This window comes from Chiloscyllium plagiosum, unplaced genomic scaffold (genome assembly GCF_037043375.1).
Source record: "Chiloscyllium plagiosum isolate Xiang-an unplaced genomic scaffold, Cpla_swu_hap1 HiC_scaffold_27, whole genome shotgun sequence".
Classification (NCBI taxonomy): domain Eukaryota; kingdom Metazoa; phylum Chordata; class Chondrichthyes; order Orectolobiformes; family Hemiscylliidae; genus Chiloscyllium; species Chiloscyllium plagiosum.
This window is the reverse complement of record NW_028270165.1, coordinates 9113239-9134663: the sequence shown is the minus strand read 5'-3', so window position 1 is coordinate 9134663 and position 21425 is coordinate 9113239. Positions and strand designations below refer to the sequence as shown.

Here is a 21425-nt window from a genome sequence, read left to right as displayed (position 1 = left end):
ACTAGATAACAAGATTAGGGGTAGGTTTCAGGCAGAGGAGGAGGGACTACGTTTCCTGGAGAGTGGTGAATCTATGGAATTCTTTGCCCAAGGAAGCAATAGAAACAAGCATATTCAAGACACAGTTCGATGGGATTTTGGATGGTAGGTGAATTTAGGGTAGTCAGGATAATGCAGGTAAGAGGAGCTGAGATGATGGATAGATCAGCCATGATCTTAAAGAATGCCGGAGTAGGCTCGATGGGCAAAATGGCCTCTTTCTGCACTGCAGGGATTTTATGATTGCTTCATATGGTGTATATCTGATATTCACTGTTGTACAAGCTGCATGGCTATGATTTTTCACCTTCTAATATACTAATGGAATTACATCCTGTATTTCTTGTATTCATTTTTATTTAACAGGTCAGCAGGAAATCTTTCAGCAACTTTACTGGCTTTCTTTCCTAAAGCAGCCTTGACATTTCATTTTCATATCCTTGATTCAGCTCCATTTCCAGCACCTTTGTGGGAAGGTTGTTCCAGGTCATTGTCACCTAAATGAAGTTTTCCTCTTTATATACTTAATGCTATCTGGCTGAATGAGGGTTTTCAGGTTTCTGTGTCATGGATAATATATGATCAGCAGGTATCTGGCAATCTAAGGAATTGTCACCGATGTTATGTTCATTTGACTGTACTGACCGTGACTTATTTCGTGATTTTATTTGCAGGGAGACATGGGGAAAGAAATCTGAAACCAAAAGATACATCACCTTCTGACAGAGCCACTTGATTCATTGGGACTTGAATATCAGCAGCCATTCCAGTCGAGAAGAAATGTTTGCTTCTGTCTGCTTGGACACTGGTGTGGCAGGAAGAATACTGATACACCTGAATGAGGGAGATTCAGTGCGGTGACTGTGAAAAGTACAGGACTTCACACCATTTACTCAGCTTGGAGGATCAAAGAGACCGTTCACTTGCTCTCTGTGCGGGAAGGGCTTCACCCGCTCCTCCCACCTGCAGAGACATCAGTGAGTTCACCTCCCATCACAGGGGGATTGAAGGAGCTTCGGCCGAGTGCCATTATCGACTGCATTAATAACCCAGTTCTGGGGACTCCCGGGTTTGAATCTCACCATAGCAGATGGCGGATTTGGAGTTCATTCAGAAATCTGGAGTTCAGAATCTCATTATGAAACCATTTTCGGGGAACAAACACCCCAATCTGATTCACTCATGCTTTAGGGGAGGAACCTGCCATTGTGGGAAAGGATTCGCTCAGTCGTCCCAGCTGCATCCTTTCCCTGGTCTGGCCTATATGTGACTCTAGACCACAGCAGTGTGGTTGATTCTTGACAGTCCATCTGCAAATGCGCGGGGGGAATCTTACTTGCATACAGGCTATGGGTTACAATTGCTGAGTGAAGCAATACTTCCTCCAGGCTAAGACTGCACCAAGGTTCGAATTACAAAGAGACAACTCAGCTGACCAATAGAGAAGAAAGTGGGATGCAGGAGAGAGTGTGTGTGTGTGTGTGTGTGTTTCAATAAAAAGCTACTTTTTGTGCACCTTTTTGCTGGGACGATCTGAAGCTGCAACAAAGTTGGGTCCCAACAAAAGTTACCTGAACTTACCGTCGGACTCAGACGTTGAAGGCTATGAGATCCAACAGGTTTTTCTTTTAAAACTGCTAATTTCTTTCAATCTCCGGCGCGAGGTTTCCAATGTCTTATATCAGAAGGAGCAGTCAATGTGTAGCTCGTATTATTAGAATTGTACATTTTTCAGGACTGATGGTTCATTGTTTTCTCAGCATTGTAAAGTTTACTGGCAGCAATGGGAGGGGTGGGCTGTTTTCACTGGAAACAAAGTTAAAATCCAGTTACAGTCCAACAGGTTTATTTAGCTTTCGGAGTGTTGCTCTTTCGTCAGGTAACTGTACAGCAGGATCATAAGACACAGAATTTGTAGCAAAATGATATATTGAACAAACTTCGACTGTTTTTAAGTGTTTCATCTTTAGAATGGGTTGCAGGTTTCAGTACATTAGTTTGTAAATCCCAAAACTTCTTTTAAGTCACAGTCTCGAGATAAATTAAGGTTTTACAAAGAGGTGCCATCTCAGCTCAGACAATGCATGAAAGATGTGAGGTTCGAGTCTGTCTTGAGTCAGACTGATTCTGTTTCCAAAGTAGGAATTTATAAAATATTACATGGATTGACTGTCTGCAGATTGTGCACTTTTTGAGCAAAATAGAAGGTATCTACAAACATAATTCTGCAAATGCAAATTCAGCCCGTGGTCTTATCTATGTGTGAATGCATGAGAGTGAGTGAGTGTGTGCATATGCGTGAGTCTGGCTGAGAGAGTGTGTGTTTTCGTGTGTGCATGCTTGGTAAAGTGAGAGTGTGCAGGAGTATAAGTCTGTGAGAGGATGTGTGTGTGGGTGAGAGTGTGGGTGGGTACATGTGTGTGCATTGGAGAGAGCGCGTATATCTGAGAGAGTGTCTGCCTTAGTATGTGAGAATGTATGGCTGTGTGTGAGAGTCAGAGAGGCAGAATGTGTACAGTGTAGTGGGGTCACCTGTAATGTAACATGAACCGAAGGTCCTGGTGGAGGCCATCCTCATGGGTTCCAAACTTGGCTATCAGTCTCTGCTCGGCCACGAGAAATGATTGAGCAGTTACACAATAGACACGGGAGAGGGCAGGGTGAGACTTGTCTTTCGATTTGCAAAAGGTGGAAGGTTCTGGATGATGTGATCGAGGGCAAACACAACTTGGAGGACCTTCGGCTCAGAGGTGGAGCTGGAGGCCGGGCTGCAAACACACTGGGAAGGCAAGGCGGAAAGTTAATCAGATGTTTTTTTATTCTGGGAGATGGTCTTTCCCTCCGTAGAGAGACTTCCGATGGATTCATTGGACAGGGTCAGGAGGGTGTGAGCCCGGGTCAGGCAGGTAAAGGGGATCTGAGAGAGGGCTGCAGGGGGGAGGAGCTAACTGTGGGGTGGTGGGAGTAAGAACAACGTTACGGAGTAGGAGGTAAGAGACAGAATAGTGATGGGGATTGCCTTCGTTCTCTGCAGTTGGCAGCAGGAGCACAGATGGCATCAGAATCTGGTGCCAGGATTCAGGAACCGATGCGTTCAGGGCTGGAGAAGTGGGAAAGGGAGGTGCAATGGGTGTGGCCCAACGATGTCAGCAGGAGACAGCCTCTGCTGAGGGCGCATGAGAAGTTAAAAGCTGCAAACACAAAGCAGAACCTCAAAGCACTGGGTGGGATGGTGGCTCAGTGGTTTGCAATGCTGCTTAATAACGCCAGGAGTCTGGGTTTGATTCCACCCTTGGGTGACTGTCTGTGTGAAGTTTGGCATGTTCTCCCCCTTGTGTCTGTGTTGGTTATCTCTGGGTGTTCTGGCTTCCTCCCACAGTCCAAAGATCTGCACTTTAGGGTGGATCAGCTGTGCTAAAGTGTGCAGGTGAGCTTGCATCTTTTAGGATGACCATGCTAGTTTCGCGTCCTTCATTTGTAAATCCCAGAACTTTTTAAAATTTACATTCTCAAGATAGCTTTTAACAATAGGTGTCATCTCAGCTCAGATAATGCATTGAAGGTGAGACATTAAAGTCTGCCTGTGTCCCAATGTTAGGTCAGACTGATTCTATTTCTAAAGTGGGAGCTACAGAATCTTACATGGATTTATGCAGTTTTTGAGTAATTCGGAATAGAATGGGCTTCTGCAAGGAAGTGCACAAACAACTGACCAGGAACACGACAGGCAACTACCAGCTGATCTGACCAAAGAGCACAAACGTGAACTGACAGCATTCATCAAGACTTCTGATCCAATCCTTCCAGAAGCTCAGCACCCACAGACTAGTTGAATCCGTGGACATGTCAGTACTCTACACCAGCATTCCTCATGATGATGGCATCACGGTAACAGCCTCAGTACTCAATACCAACAGCTGCCAATCTCTGAGCACTGTCCTACAACTCATCCACTTCATCCTTGACCACAACATTTTCACCTTTGTCAACCAGTTCTTCATCCAGACACATGGAACAGCCATGGGGACCACATGTGCACCCCAGTATGCCAACATTTTCACGCAGAGGTTCGAACAAGGCTTCTTTTCTGCACAGGACCTCCAACCAACACTATACATCAGATATATTGATGACATTTCTTCCTGTGGACCCATGGTGAGGAGTCACTGAAACAACGATACTGTGATATTAACAAGTTTCATCCCACTATCACATTCACCACACTCTTTAGTATCTGTCTCATTTTTGAACACATGCAGCTCTATCAAGGATGGATATCTCAGCACTTCTCTGTACCGCAAACCCATGGATAACCTGACAGTGCTATACTTCTCTCGTGTAACATATTAAAACATCCACCCCCTCTGGACAAGCCCTTCGCATACATAGGATCTGTTCAGGTGAGGAGGAACATGACAGACACTTGGAAGTATACAAGCATGCTCTCATAAGAACGGGGTACAATGTTCAACTCATCAACTGCCAGTTCCAATGTGTCACAGCAAGAAACTGTAATGACTTCCTTTGGGAGACAGACACGAGCTGCAACCAAAACTGTATCCTTTGTTGTCCAGTACTTCTCAGGAGCCGAAACACTACGCCATGTTCTTCACAGACTGCAACACATTATTGATGAGGATGAGCACCTCACCAAGACCTTCTCCACGCCTCCACTTCCCGCCTTCAAACAACCGCCAAACTTTAAACAGATAATTGTTCTCAGAAAACTGCCTGGCCTTCAGGACAACACGATACAACTCTGTCACGGCAGATGATGAAAGACGTATCATGATGTTGACACGATTACCACCATTACACGTGGGGACACCACCCACCATGAGTGCAGCAGGTACTCATGTGACTCAGCCAACATTGTTTATCTCATACGCTGCAGGCAATGATGCCCTGAGTCTTGGTATATTGGTGAGACCGAGCAGAGGCTACAGCAATAGATGAATGGACACTGTACAACAATCAGCAGCCAGGAGTGTTCCCTCCCAGTCGGGGAACAGTACAGCGGTCTGGGACATTCAGCCTTGGACCTTCGGGTGACTATCCTTCAAGGTAGACTTCAGGATAGGCAACAACGGAAAGTGGCTGGGCAGAGGCTGATAGCCAAGTTCAATACCCTTTGAGACGGCCTCAACTGGGACCTTGGGTTCATGTCACGCTACACTATACATTCTCTCTCTCTCTCATACACACACACACGCGCGCGCGCACGCATTCACACACACCCTCTCGCAGACTTATACTCCATTACACTCTCTCACACACACATGATCACTTGGTTTCTCCTGCACACACACACACATATAAAAGTTTGTGGGTTGAATTTGTACTTGCAGAATCGCATTTTATTTTGCTCACAAACTCATACACGTAAGATTCTGTAATACAACGATAGAAATAGAATCCGTCTGACCTAACATTGGGACACAGACAAACTTTAACTTAACACCTTCAATGCATTATCTGATTGAGATGACACGTATTGTTAAAAGCTAGCTTGACAACGTAACTTTTGAAAAGTTCTGGGATTTCCACGTGAAGGAATCAAAACTAACATGGTCATTTTAAAAAATGGTAGAGGTAAGCTAAAGTTGTTTAATATTCCATCCCATGCCACTGCAATCCTGTTGCTATGAAGACTGTGTGTTATGATTCTGCTCCACAACCAACCGAAGAAGGAGCAGCGCTTCGAAAACAAGTGATTCCAAATAAACCTGTTGGGCTATAACCTGGCATTGTGTGATTTTTAACTTTGAAAATCTGTCAGTAACGCCAACACCTCCATACTGCGCATGCTACTCGGTGTCAGCAACGCATTGCGCATGTTCCAAGGTGTCAACAAAATATTACGCATGCTCACGCATCAAGCGGAAACACTCTGTGACTTTGTTTTGATGGACCAATGAGAAGCAAGGAAGGACCGGATGTAGATTGGTCCTCCTGCCAATCACAGCAAACCCATCGTCTGGATGCGGAAGTAGGACCATGTGCTTCTGAAGTTGCTGCTGCTGCTCCTCTCTGAATGAAGATTGAGCTTCACCCCAACTGCAACTTCCTTCCTCTCTCCAACATCTGTGAGTACAGCACACTTTTTTCTCACCCCCTTTTCCGTTCCGGGGTTGAACTGTTGACTTGCAGGAACTGAAGGGAAACGGAGTGAATCCAGGGAGGGGACAGACTCTGGGAAAGTTAGTCCAGATCTTTTTTTTAATGGCAAATACAGGAGAATTGACATTTCAGGCTCGAGCCTTTCATTAGCAATGATGTGTGGATGAACAAAGGGGCCTCTGCGTCCTTCTAATCCAGTCAATGCAAGTTGTCAGACAGGTGCAGCAAGTAGTGAGCAAGGCAAGTGGTATATTAGCAAGAGGAATTGAGTTCAGAAGTGGGGATGCCTTCCTGCAGTTTGGGCGTAATTGAATACATCCAAGGCTGAGGTCATCTGATTTTTGAACAACAAAGAAGTGATGGTTATGGGGGAGGCAAGACCAGTACAGGTCAGTTACAGAAACAGACCCTTCAGTCCAACTAGTCCATGCTGACTATGTTCTCAAACTAAACTGGACCCACCTGCGTGTGTTTAACCTATATCCCTCTGAACCTTTTATATTGGAGTCGTAGAGATGTACAGCACAGAAACAGACCATTCGGTCCAATTTTTCCATGCCTATCAGTTATCCTAATCTAGTCTGTTTGCCAGCCCTGGGCCCATATCCCTTGAACCCCTTCTATTATAGACCAATCCAAATGCCTTTTAAATTCTGTAATTATACCAGTCTCCACCACTTCCTCTGGCTGGTCACTTCATATACCCACTACTCTGTGAAAAGGCTCCCCTTAGAGCTCTTTTATGTCTTTCCCCGTTCGCCCAAAACCTTTAGTTCTGCACTCCCCCACCCCAGGGAGAAGACTTTGTCTATTTACCCTATCCATGCCTCTCATGACTTTATAAACCTCTAAGGTCATCCCTCAGCCTCCGACGCTCCAGGGAAAACAGCCGCAGCCTATTCAGCCTTTCCCGAGAGCTAATTTTTTCAAATTTGGCAACATGCTGGTAAATCTTTTCTGAACCCTTTCAAGTTTCACACCATCCTTCTGATGGGCAGGAGACCAGAGTTGCACCCAAATTCCAAATGTGGTCTCACCAATGTCCTGTAGAGCTGCACATCACCTACCTCCCAACTCCTTTACTCAGTGCTGTAACCGATAAAGGAAAGCATACCAAATGCTGCCTTCACTATCATATCTACCTGGGACTTGACCTTCAAGGAGCTATGAACCTGCACTCCAAGGTCTCTTTATTCAGCAACACTCCCCAGGACCTTATACACTTTTTATGCTCAGTCCTGCTTTGATTTGCTTTTCCAAAATCCAGCGCTTCACATTTATTTAAGTTAAACTTCATCATTCATATACTAATCCAAATGTCTTTTAAATGTTCTAAATGTATCTGCATCCACCCCTTTGTCTGGAAATTCATTCCACACACAAACCACTCTCTGGGGGGAAGAAAATGGCAACCCTCATATCCTTTTAAAATCTTTCTCCTCTCTCTCTTTCAAAATTTGCTCCGTAATCTTGAACCCCCAGCTTAGAGAGAGGATTTTGGCCGTTCACCTCATCTAAACCCCTCACGATGTTATAATCTTCCTCTGCTCCAGTGAAAAAATTTCCAGCTTATTAACCTGAATGTAGGTATATTCATGGCAGATCAGGCAGCATCCGAGGAGTTACCTGACCTGCTGTGCTTTTCCAGCACCACTCTAGTCTAGACTCTGGTTTCCAGCATCTGCAGTCCTTGTTTTTACCTTTTACGTCGGTATACTCAGATCTACTTATGATCTGTTCAATGCTGGTGCAAGTTCGACAGGCTAAATGGCCTATTCCTGCTCCCAATTTGCACACTCCTAGTCCAGAACAACAAGAGACCATAAAACACAGGAGCAGAAATTAGGCCCCTCAACCCATCAGGGCTGCTGTACTCTTAAGTTCTGGCTGATAAGTTTCTCAATCCCATTCTCCCACTTTCTCCCTGTAATCCTCCATCCCATTGATACTCAAGAACCTATCTATCTCCATCTTAAATCTACTCAGTGATCTGGCCTCCACAGCCTTCTGTAGCAATGAATTCCACATATTCACCACTCACCGGCTGAAAATGTTTCGCCTTATCTTTGTTCTAAAAGATATTCCTTTTACTCTGATACTGTGCTCTCGGGTCCTAGACTCTCCTACCATTAGGAACATCTTCCCCATGTGCACTTTGTCCAGGCCATTCAGAATTCTGTCTGTTTCAATTAGATCTCCACCTCCCCCGAGTGTGGGCCTGTTAATCAGCATGAACCACACCCTTCAGGATGAGTTACAGCAGGAATTAGGTTCAGCAAAGTCAGAACGGGGGGAGTGTGTGTGGGATGGAGATTCTCAGCTTTTAGGGGATGAGAGAGGAAATAAAGTTCAATACAAATTAGAATTGATCTGATGGGCGGAGGAATGGCAACATGAGTTTAATTTAGATAAATGTGAGGTGTTACATTTTGTAAGGCAAATCAGGGCATGACTTACATAGTTAATGGGGAGTGTTGCTAAACAGTGTCCTTGCAGGTTCATAATTCCTTGAAAGTGGAATTGCAGGGAGACAGGATAGTGAAGAAGGCATTTGGTACGCTTTCCTTTATTGGTCAGAGCATTGAGTACAGGGGTTGGGAGGTCATGTTAGGCCACTTTTGGAAAACTGTGTGCAATTCCCGTTGCCCTCATCTGGAAGAACGTTGTGAAACTTAAAAGGGTTCAGAAAAGATTTACAAAGATGTAGACAGAGTTGGAGGGTTTGAGCGATAGGAAGATGCTGAATACGCCAGGGATAATTTCCCTGTAGCATTAGAGGCTGATGGGTGACCTTACAGAAGTTTATAAGGGGTATGGAGAGGTTGGACAGCCAAAATCCTTTCCCCATGGTAGGCAACTTCAAACCTAGAGGGCATAGGATTCGCGTGTTGGACATAAAGAGTAAAGTTGTTAATTCTTACTTTAAATATTTACCTCAAACTTTTACATATTACTGCATGGGGTGAATCATTTCTGTGATTCTGGTTTAATTTATCAGAGGGGGTTACTCTGTGTCGTAATAGCACTGCAACGTAACAAAAGTGAATGAATTGACTGCACACATTGAAGAGAATAATTATGATCTGAGACTCCTTACAGAGACATAGCTTCAGGATGACAAGGATTGGATCCTAAATATTGAGGGGAGATGAGGCATTCAAGTCGAATGGGAAGCTAGGTAAAGGTAGCGGGTTGACGCTGCTAATCAAAGCACTGATCACAGGGTAGTCTGGTGTCAGCTCGGATTTCAGGTCCTGGTTTCTTTGTCCTCTATTGATCTCCCTGTTCCCACACAGTTGTTGTCCGTTCACAGCTCTGCTTCATTTCTGCTGAAGCTTTAACCTCCTTTGACACCTTCCGGAACAATAAAAGTCAATCAAAGTCCAACCCACAATCTCCCAGCCTGTCAACCATCCAGACACAGAGTATCATACCAGAAAATATAACAAAACAGGCGAAAAGTTAGAATTAAATAGGTGCTTGTGTCTGTTCATTGGCAAGTAAACTAGAATTAGGGGTCTGCCAGGATTCTTATAGTGCCCTAATTGAAGAATTGTCTCTCCCTTACATCTAAGTATTAGTACCCAGCTATGTTTTATAACAATTTTTACATCAACAGAAATAAAGCATCTGTTATGCAATAGACAGAGATATACAGTATGGAACTAGACTTTTACTCTCTCTCTCGTGTGTGCGCACGTGCACACACACACACCGAGGTCTATGGGGTGAATTTGTATTTGCAGATACCATCTATTTTGCTCAAAAAATGCAGTCTGCAGGCAGACAATACATGGAATATTTTGTAAATTCCACTTTGGAAATAGAACCAGTCTGACTCAAAAACTGGGATACAGACAGACTCTGGCCTCACACCTTTAAAGCATTGTCTGAGCTGAGTTGTCATCTTTTCTTATAAAACCTTAAGTTATCTCGAGTAGGTGTCTTATAAGAAGTTCTGGGGTTTACATATTAATGACACCAGCAACTCATTCTAAAGATGAAAGACTTTACAATCCAGGTTTCTTCAATGTATCATTTCAGTGGCATGACTCTGTAATGTTTTGCTGTAAACTCAGTGTCTTATGATCTTATACTCCACAACCACCTGATGAAGGAGCAGTGCTCTGAAAGCTACTGCTTCCAAATAAACCTGTTGGACTGGCGTCATGTGATTTTTATCTTTGCCCAGGTTAGGGTGGATTGGCCCTGCTAAATTACCCATGGTGCTCAGGGTTTTACAGGTGTGGGAGAATTGTTAAAAGCGATTTGATTCCACCTTCTCATGACTGGCAGTGTGAACTTTGGGATGTTCTCCCCCTTCTGTCTGCGCGGGTTACTTCTGGGTGCTCTGGTTTCCTTCCATAGTCCAAGGATCTGCAGTTTCGGATGGATCGGCTATGCTAAAGTGTCCAGGAATGTGCAGGTTAGAGTGGGTTAGCCATGGGGAACTGCAGAGCTGTAGGGTAAGTGGATGAGTCTAGGTGGGATGCTGTGCAGAAGGTCAGTGTGAATTTGATAGGTGAAATGGCCTGCAGGGATTATATAATTCTTCTCCTTTAGCCATATGTGGATTGAGAAATGACTGCTGTGGGAGGAGTAGGTTCCAGTTCATGGGACACTGCCCCAGTCCTGGGGAAGGTCTGAATTGTGCTGTCTCTCTCCCCACCCACCGCCCCCATCCATTCTCTCTCACCCTGCAAGTCTCTGCCCCCCATTTTCTCTCTCTCCCCCTCATTCTCTTCCTCCACCCTTTGACCCCCGAGTCTTTCCTTTCAGCCCCCACCACCCTCTGTTCCCCCCAGTCTCTCAATGGCCCCCACACTCTGTCACCCTGTCCATTCTGTCTCTCTTCCAACTCCCACTGAACGTTCTCATGCCTCAAGCTCTCTTTGATCGCTGTATCAAGCTCTTAGAAGAGAGAGAGAGAGAGAGAATGGTTGGTGATGAAACTGCCTGGGAGATCGGGGTGCACAAGAAATGGCTGATCTTTCAAACTGAGAATAGCTAAAATAATATATTCTGAAACAGCATTAAAGTTTGAACGCATGTTCAATTTTATATGAAGACAAAGCTGCAGCCATCTTTCTAAAACTTGCTTTGAACTATGTGCAGTTGAGGACAGGCCGTTCGGGGTGAATGAGGCTTTTGCTCGAAATGTCAGTTTTCCCGAAATGTCAATTTTCCTGCTCCTCGGATGTTGCCTGATCTGCTGTGCTTTTCCAGCACCACATTCTTGACTCTAATCTCCAGCATCTGCAGTACTCACTTTCTCCTGTTAGGGGTGAATGGCCGAACCCTAGTCTTGAAAAATTGGTTCTGTTAGAAGGTGTAGAGGTGTATTCTACCTTCAAGAGAGTTGAAAAGCGAGCAGAACCACCTGACATAGCACCAAACGTTCTGAACAAGGTAACAATTTAACATTTGGTCGAACAGCTCAGTAGCTGGGTTGCCTGGAGACAAAAACATACTCAATTTTGGCCAATCGATTTAAATCTTGCCCCAAAATACTGAATTCCAATCAAGTTTGAATTTAGTATTTTGAGAATATTGGTTAGCACTGCTGCCTCACACCACCAGGGTCGATTCCAGCCTTGGGTGACTGACTGTGTGGAGTTTGCACATTCTCCCCGTGTCTGCGTGGGTTTGCTCTGGGTGCTCCAGTTTCCTCCCACAGTCCAAAGATGTGCAGGTCAGGTGAAGTGGCTATGCTATATTGCCCGTAGTGTTAGGTGCATTCGTCAGAGGGAAATGGATCTGGGTGGGTTACTGTTTGGAGTGTCAGTGTGGACTAGTTGGACCGAAGGGCCTGGTTCCGCACTGTAGGGAATTTAATCCAATCTAATATTAACACCAATGAAACGATTTGATGCTTTGGAGTACAAAATCAAAACAAAAAGTTGAACAGTTACAGGAGAACTGCCAAAAGACCAACAAATGTAGGCTGCTAGTGAGAACTCCTGAGAGGTACCTGTCCAGAGGAGTCTGCACAGAGAAAAAACATCGACACCGACCTGGAGAGCAAATCTACAGAGGAAGCTACAAAGAGAAGATTTAACAGCTGGCTGGTTTTGAAGTTTGAATCTTTCGGTAAATCTTAATTAGGGGTTTTTATTGGACTGGTATCGTATAGGGGAAGGTAGAAGATAGGTTAGAGACAGGATTTGTAAATAGTTGTTAATTAATTATTCTCCGTTAGACTTTAATAAATAAAGTTGTTAATTTTTACTTTAAATACTGACCTTTGGGAATAGTTTCTTGGTTCTTGAATTTTCACAGATTACTGCATGGGTTAAACCTTCTCTATGTTGCTGGTTTAAATTAGGTGGGGGAGGTTGCACACAATGTTTTAAAATTTGAGGGCTTTTGTCCGAGATTTGAACTGGTTTAGACAGATTTGAATAGATTTGGCGGTACGAAAAATCCCAGCAGATTTAAACACTTGCAAGTTAGTGTCCTAGATCATTAAATAAAACTTTAAATAGTGACTTTTAGAAACAGTTCCTTACCTCTTGAATTTTCACATTACCACATGGGGTAAATCTTTTTTGGGTTTAAATTAGTTGGGGGGGGGGGGGGCGGGATGCAGTCCGTGTCATAACAATTCTGACTATATAGAAACAGTAGTGGAGTGTGGAAACAAACTGTTTGTTCCGTGCCAATCGGATATCCTAAATTAATCTAGGCCCATTTGCCAGCTCCTGGCCCATATCCCTCCAAACCTTCCTGTTCATATACCCATCCAGATGCCTTTTGAATATTGTAATTGTACCAGCCTCCACCACTTCCTCTGGGAGCTCATTCAATCCATGCACCACCCGCTGTGTAAAATAGTTGCCCTTTAGGTCCCTTTTAGTCCTTTCCCCCCCTCACCCTCATATAAATCAATTGCTGCTTTTTCTGAACAGGCTCAGTGGTTAGCACTGCTGCCTTATAGCGCTGGGGACCCAGGTTTGATCCCAGTCTCGGGCAACTGTCTGAGTGGAGTTTGCACCTTCTCCCCATGTCTGCATGGGATTCCTTTGGTGCTCCGGTTTCTCCCCACAATCCAAAGATGTGCAGGTTTGGAGAGGGCACTTGTGGGGAATTAACTTTCACACTTTTTTTCTACTCCTTAGGTCCCTTTTAAATCTTTCCCCTCTCACCCTCAACCTATGCCCTCCAGTTTGGGAGTCCCCTACCCTGAGGAAAAGATGAGTCGTCAAATAAAATGTGGAGCCGCAGGATAAATATAAAATGTCGCTCCAGCCTTTCTTGTCTCCGAGTGTCATTTGGGCACAAAACCTGTCGGTAACACCAGCAACGTCACAGAGCATCTTGCGCATGCTCCTCGGTGACAACACACTACGCATGTTCGCCGGTGTCAGCAAAACCTGCGCGTGCTCCTGGTTGTCCGCGGAAACTGCGCGTGATCTTCTTTTGTTGGGCCAATAGGAAGCCCTGGAGGACCGGAAGGAGCGTGGTCCTCCTAATCAGAGACACCCCTATTGTGTGTGTCTCTCTCTCTCAATCTCAATTTATGGAGGGGAGAGATTCTGGAAAGGTTGGGCCAGGTCTGTGTCTCAGTTGGCAAACTCATGGAAAATGCAGTACCACGATGTGAAGTGATAGCATTCCCTGTGGGCTGGGAAGCAGAAAGGAGATGCATTGTTTAAATGGTGATATATTAGGATGTGGAGAAAGTGAGGACTGCAAATGTTGGAGATCAGAGTCAAAAAGTGTGGTGCTCGAAAAGCACAGCAGATGAGGCAGCATCCGAGGAGCAGGAGAGTCAGCGTTACAGGCACGAGCTCTTCATCAGGAATGTGTATAAAGGGGCCTCAGCGTCCTTCCATACCAGTCAATGCCAGTTGTGAGGTAGGTGCAGCAAGCAATGAGCAAAGCAGGTGTTATCTTAGCAAGAGGAATTGAGTCCAGAAGTGGGGATGTCTTCCTGCAGTTATGGGATCATTGAATATATTCAAGGCTGAGTTCATCTGATTTTGGAACAACAAAGAAGTGGATGTTTATGGGGGAAGGCAAGGAAATGGTTTTCAGACCATTGCAGAACAATTACCGAGTCAAACAGCACAGAAACAGTCCCTTCAGTCCAACTACTCCATGCTATGTTCTCAAACTAATCTAATCCCATCTGCCAGTGTTTGGCCTATATCCCTCAGTCACAAAGCTGGTCCTTTTTACTAAAAGCTGGTCCTTTTACTAAAAGTTGGTCATTCTTCTCAAGGATGCTGTGTCCTTGGTTTTTTTTCAGAGGGGTGGTAAAATAACCTGGGCTCCGAAGTGACTGGTTTAGTACCGAGATGAAAAACAGTATTGGGAGGCATTTTTGGTTATATGTGAACAGATGAGACTTGAGGCCAAAGCTTTTATGTTTTAGAAGTGACCTGTACAATGAAAGGGGAGTGGTCAGTCCTGAAAGCTGAAGTCTCGTTTGGGTGAGTTAAGCAGTGGGCTGTCTGGAGAAAGGCTGCTAATACTGTCTCCTTCTGCCCTTCTAACTTCAACTGTAAGCCTCTGTTTCAGTTTTACTTTGTTTAAGGGTTTTTTTTTGGTACTGTTGTGTACCAGCATTGCGAAGAGTGTGAAGAGTTTCTCCACAACTTGTACTGTACTTAATAAAGTTTGGTTGTTCACAGAAGTTGGCGTATTGCAGTGTAAGAAGCTCAAGCAAAATAACTTAACAAAGGAACCTAAAGGATAATTCTTTCATGCAGAAAGTGGCGTGTTTAAGGAAAGAGCTGTCAGAGGAAGTGGTGGGTGCTGGTACAATTATGACATTAAAAGGCATCTGGATGGGTATACGATTAGGAAGGATTTAGACGATATGGGCCAGATGCTGGCAAATCAGCCGAGATTAGGTCAGGTTATCTAGTTGGCACGGATGAATTAGACCAAAGGGTCTGTTTCTGTGCTACATATCTTTATCAGTCTGGCTTGCCACTAACATTTGCCACATCTATATGTACAGTTTCTCTCTGGTGTCAGTGTCAATGCCTTGATGTCTCATTCTTAACCGGACTGGCAGTGATGATTTTTGTAATCTTTTCTTACAGACTATCTGAAGACAGAAGTTTCAAAGTCAACAGATAAAGGGCTCAAGTCCAAAATGTTGATTTTCCTGCTTATCTGATGCTGCTTGCTGTGCTGCGCTTTTCCAGCGACGCATTTTTTGACTCTGAATCTCCAGCGTCTCCATTCCTCACTTTCACGTCAATGTCTGACAGTCACTCAATCCATCAGGACCGCAACAATTTTCAACTATGATTCTGTGAGAAGGAGCAAAGCTTTCTTTTTGCTTCCTGTTTGAGTACAGGGAGACTGGTTGAAAGACCCTACTGTTGCAGCGCACTAAGTGTGGAGCCTGAAACAACTCTACTGCCTGGAAAGAAGAATTCACGGCGGGGTTGTACACGTGTGTGTGTGTCTGTGTGTGTGCGCAGCTGAAGCTTCGGCCATGGAGAAACCCGAGGCAACACTCCCCGTTGAGAAACCATGGAAGTGTGGCAACTGCGGGAAGGGGTTCCGTGTCCCATCTGTGGTGGCGGCTCATCAGTGCAATCACACTGGGAAGAGGCCGTTCTCCTGCCCCGAGCGGGCGAAGGGCTTTACTTGCTCCTGTGTCCTGCTGGCCCACCAGCATATACAGACTGGTGAGAGGACGTTTTACTGCTCCGTGTGCGGGAAAGGGTTCACTTGTGTGGACAACCTCCAGACCCACCAGCGAATCCATGCAGGGGAGAGGCTTTTCAGTTGCCACGAGTGCGGGAAAGCCTTTAGCAATTCCTCCGACCTGCTGAAGCACCAGCGAGTCCACACGGGGGAGAGGCCATTCAGCTGCCCAGAGTGCGGGAAGGCCTTCAGCGACTCCTCCAACCTGCTGAGGCACCAACGGGTCCACACGGGGGAGAGGCCCTTCAGCTGTCCAGAGTGTGGGAAGGCCTTCAGCAATTCCTCCAACCTGCTGGCCCATCAGCGGGTCCACATGGGGGAGAGGCCCTTCAGCTGCCCAGAGTGCGGGAAGGCCTTCAGTAAATCCTCCAACCTGCTGGCCCATCAGCGGGTCCACACGGGGGAGAGGCCCTTCAGCTGCCCAGAGTGCGGGAAGGCCTTCAGCAATTCCTCCGACCTGCTGAGACACCGGCGAATCCACACGGGGGAGAGGCCTTTCGCCTGCTCTGAGTGTGGTAAGGCCTTCAGCAATTCCTCTGACCTGTTGTCCCACCAGCGGGTCCACACCAGGGAAAGGCCATTCAACTGCCCCGAGTGTGGAAAGGGGTTCACCCGCTCCTCCAAACTGCTGGCCCACCAATGGGTCCACACCGGGGAGAGGCCGTTTGCCTGCCCCGACTGCGGGCGGAGGTTCACATTGTCCTGCAACTTGCGGAGGCACCAGCGGGGGCACCAGTGCACCCAACAATCAGATTCCACCAGTGACGCTGCAGTGGGTCACCCCCAGGGCTGAACCTCTTGCCCATTCTGACAGTGGGTGCAGTGGGCTTTTTTTGTTTTGTGCTGGACTCACCATCCCCTACCCCCCCCCCCCCCCCCCCACCCCCCCCCACCCAAGCCCACCACCTGGGTGGTATGGTGACTCAGTGGTTAGTACCACTGCCTCACGATGCTGACCTGGGTTCAATTCCACCCTCGGTGACTGTCTGTGTGTAGCTTTCACGATGCCCCCCCCCCCCACGTCTCTATGGGTTACTTCTGAGTGCTCCGGTTTCCTTCCCCTGGTCTAAAGGTGTGCAGGTTAGGATGGATTGGCCCATATAAATTGTCCCAAAGTGTTCAGGGATATGTAGGTGTGGTGCATTAGTCAGGGGTAAATGTAGAGGAATAGGAATAGGGGAATGGGTCTGGCTGGGTTACTCTGCGGAGGGCCAGTGTGGACTTGTTGGGCTAAAGGACCTGTTTCCATACTATTGGGAATCTATTTGTGGGCGGCACGGTGGCAGGCACAGTGGTTAGCACTGCTGCCTCACAGCGCCTGAGACCCGGGTTCAATTCCCGCCTCAGGCGACTGACTGTGTGGAGTTTGCACGTTCTCCCCGTGTCTGCGTGGGTTTCCTCCGGGTGCTCCGGTTTCCTCCCACAGTCCAAAGATGTGCAGGGGCAGGTGAATTGGCCATGCTAAATTGCCCGTAGTGTTAGGTCAGGGGTAAATGTAGGGGTATGGGTGGGTTTCGCTTCGGCGGGTCGGTGTGGACTTGTTGGGCCGAAGGGCCTGTTTCCACACTGTAATGTAATCTAATCTAATCTTAAAAAAAGAATTCCTCCAAGCAATACTGATAAAATATGCCGAGTTGGACAAAGTATCCCATCAAGTTTGAGACAAACCCAGAGTTGAAGAAGTCCGTAGTCACACAACACCATGTTACAGTGCAACAAGTTTATTTGAAATCACAAACTTTAGGAGCATTGCTCTTTCATGAGTGCTGCTCCTTCATCATTTCATTTGGTGCCATGTGACTTCTGACCTTGTCCACCCCAATTCAACACCAGCACCTCCACATCAGAGTTGATGAATGAGATTGGAGTTTATTCGGCCTGATTTAGTGAGATGTTCATTTGGAAACTCAAAACTGTCGGACCGACAAAGAGACACGAATCATAGAGTCCCACAGCAGGAGACAGGCCCTTTGGTCCAACATGGTCCATGCCGACCAAACTGTCCATCAACACTAAGCCCATTTCCCTGCACTTGGCCCATTTCCTTCCATACCTTTCCTATCCACTTATTTGTCCAAATGCCTTTTAAATATTGTTAATGTACCCACCTCAACCACTTCCGCTGGCATTTCATTCCATATGTGTACCACCGTCTGCATAAAAAAAAAGTTGCCCTTCACATTCCCTTTTATTCTTTTTCCTCTAACCTTAAACTGATGCCCTCTAGCTCTCACTTCCCCAACCCCGGGGTAAACGTCTGAGTGCATTCACCCTCTCCATGCCTCTCACGATCACTTCACTTCTCTAAGGGCCCCTCTCCGTCTCTAATGCTCTAAATAAAAATATCTTAGCTTGTCCAACCTCTCCCTTTTACACAGACCCTTTAGTCCTGGCAACATCCTTGTATATGTCTTCAGCACTCTTCCAAGTTTAATAACATATTTGTTATAGACACTGCCCTGTCTACCTGTTTTGTTGGAAATATAGGACCTAATCCAAACTGGATAATCTGGCTGATGGGACAGGAAACCACTTCCTTTCTTAAGAGAGAAGTCTCCTGGAGAGAACTGGCTGGCTGACTGATCTACTGACCCTCACAGTGCCCCACTGCCCTCAGTTATCTGGAGGGAGTCCACACATTTGCCTAAGGTGGTGCTTGAAACCTTTATCATCTTTGGGATGGATCCCCATTCATTCCGTGCTATGGAGTCATGCAGCCTGGAAACAGACCCTTCAGACCAACCAGTCCATGATCCCCAACTAAACTAGTGCCACCCATCTACTCCTGGCCTGTATCCAGTATGTTAATACTTTTGTTCATTTGTTCACCGTGAGAGTTGGATAAATAAATTGCTGATTGTTGATTTTAAAGTGTTGGGGATTTATTCTTCTCACTAGAGCAGGTTACACCACTTTTCATGCTAATTTTACAGATTATTGGGCGACACTCTCCTCTGTTTGAGAAAGGTGGTGCTGTCAGCCTTCGCTTTATAAGAGTATTGACGTGATGTACTGCTGAATGCAATGGAGTCAACATGAATCCCAGCCTCTCTCTGTGGTTGTGGGTGAATCGCCATAATTTGGCTCTTAACTCAGAAACTGCACACAATTAACTGCTGAAACAATGATTTACACTTTATTGTATGTAGCAACCAAAAATAAAACTCCTCAAGTAACCAAGTTCCAACTCACTCACAACTTGGCTATCACCCAATTGATGGCAGAATTTAACTGAGTTTCCACCAACAGTTTGTCTCTGGAAGTGTCCAGGGATTCAGTGCAGCATTCTTCTTCCAAGTACTGCTGCTGCATCTTTCTGGAGTTGCATTCTGGTGGAGATTCCTCGCTTTCAAATCTGTGATGCGATGCTTCTTTAGATTCTAACACCACCTCCCCACACTTCTGGAGATCTCCGGTCTGTAGCTTACCTTCTTATCCTCGAGGGTTAGTGGTTTGTTTGATACAGCCTTTCCTGCAAAAAAACCCTTTACGTCAGTGCCTTCCTTCCACAGACAAACTTAATTGTCCTTTTGTCATGAGGTTATTAAGCACTTAGCTCATCGGTCTCAGGAAACAACTTGTTGTTTTGCGTCCTTCTTCCCAGGGATGGGTAACTACCAGAAATTAGGCCATTCAGCCCATTGAGTCTGCTCCACTATTCAATCATGGCTGATATGTTTCTCAACTCAATTCTCCCCGTAACCCTTGATACGTAAGAATGATTGAGTCTGCTCCACCATTCAATGAGCTGAATGGCCTCATTTCTGCTTCTGAGGTCTTCTGATGTAGCAGTTTCTCAGTGGCCCTTTTGTTTCTTGGTCCAGAAAGAGTTACTGCTGACTCAGGGAGTTTGGAAAGTTCTGGAGTTTACAGGACCACACCACATTCCTCTCTGCCTCCTCCCGAGATACTGGCAATTCCCAAGATCCCTTGGTATCCCTGAAAACAATCGAGGTATCTGTAAATCTCTGCTGCTACTCAGGAACAGAAAGATTATGGGGAGAGACTATGGAGTTCTACTCCAGGATTCTCTCAAGGTAAACTTACAGGTTGAGTCAGTGGTTAGGAAGGCAAATGCAATGAAGGCATTTATTTTGATCAGACTTGAATATAAAAGCAGGGATGTACTTCTGAGGCTCTGTGAGGCTCCAGTCAGGCCACAATTGGAGTATGTAGATTTGGGCTTCATATCTCAGGAAGGATGTCTGGCCCTGGAACATGTTCAGAGGAGGTTCACAAGAATGGTCCAGGAATGAAAAATTTAACATATGAAGAACATTAGAGGACTCTAGGTTTATACTTCATGGAGTTCAGAAGGATGAGAGGGGACCGAATTGAAACCTACAGAATAATGAACGGCGTGGATGTTGGGAATATGTTTCCATTGGTAGGAAAGACTAGAAACTGAGGGCTCAGCTTTCGCGTCAAGGGAAGACCCTTTAGAACAGAGGGGAGAGAAACTTCTTAAACCAGAGTGTGGTGAATCTATGGAATTCACCGCCAAAGAAGGCTGCGGAGGCCAAGTTACTGAGTATATTTAAGACTGAGATAGATAGGTTCTTGAGTATCAAGGGGATTAAGGGTTACGGGGAGAATGGGGTTGAGAAACGTATCAGCCATGATTGAATGGCGAAGCAGATTCAATGGGCTGAATGGCCTAATTTCTGCTCCACTTGTCTTATGATATGCTGATGTGTGGAGGGGTGAGGAGGGGGGAAAAAAGAGATGAAGAGAGAAAGACAGTTAAAGTGAAGCTCGATAGAGATGAAGGAAATATAAGAATTGTATGATAAATGGCAGAACACATAGGAGCACTGGCATACAGAGGGATCTGGGCATATAGATCCGTGGAAGTGGTAATGCAGGTGGGCATGGTGGTCAAGAAGGCACACAGCATGCTTCCTTGAGTGTAAGAGTTACGTTACAGCTCTTTATTCTGACCACATTCGGAATATTGTGTGCAGTTCTGGTCACGGTGCTACTGGAAGGATGTGGGTGGTCTGGTAGAGGGTACAGACAAGGTTCACCAGGACATTGTCTAGTCTGGAGGGCTCTCGTTATGAGCAGAGGAGGCATAAACCTGGATTGTTTTCTTTGGAAAAACAGAGGCTGAGAGGAGACCTCGACAAAATGATGAGACACACAGATTGGCTGGACAGGGGTGGCAGGGTAGCTCAGTGGTTCGCACTGACGCCTCACAGTGCCAGAGCCCTGCGTTCGATTTTAGTCTCAGGCAACTATCTGTGTGGAGTTGGCACATTGTCCCTGCACCCCACCTCCCGTGTCTGTGTGGGCTTCCTCCGGGTGCTCGGGCTTCCTCCTACAATCCATAGGTTAGGGTGGATTAGCGAAGCTAAATTACCCATAGCGTCCAGGGAGAGGCAGGTTAAGTTGGATTGTCTGTGTGTAAATTGCCCCAATGTTCAGGGATGTGTATGTTCGGTGCATTAGTCAGGAGTAAATGTAGATAATAGGGGTAAGGGAACGGGTCTCTATGTGTTAATCTTTGGAGGGCCGGTGTTGACTTGTTGGGCTGAATGGTCTGTTTCCACGCTGGAGGGATTCTGTGATAGTCAGAGGCGTTTTTTCCCTCCAGG

The 21425-nt window shown here is 45.9% G+C and overlaps 2 protein-coding genes across 2 annotated transcripts in view; one reads left to right on the top strand and one right to left on the bottom strand.

Annotated features, from left to right (window-relative positions):
- The window catches only part of LOC148143030 (uncharacterized), a 143856-nt gene that overhangs the window by 110768 nt on the left and 11663 nt on the right, over positions 1-21425 (bottom strand).
- On the top strand, positions 6076-16699 carry LOC148143031 (uncharacterized). The gene is made up of 2 exons (XM_087973939.1): positions 6076-6125; positions 15213-16699. The coding sequence occupies exon 2, from the start codon at positions 15614-15616 to the stop codon at positions 16619-16621; it is 1008 nt and encodes a 335-aa protein (XP_087830065.1). The 5' UTR covers positions 6076-6125; positions 15213-15613; the 3' UTR covers positions 16622-16699.

What these genes read in the sequence shown, in the direction of transcription:
- LOC148143031 (XM_087973939.1), top strand. Translation starts at nt 15,614, where the DNA reads ATGGAGAAACCCGAGGCAACACTCCCCGTTGAGAAACCATGGAAGTGT.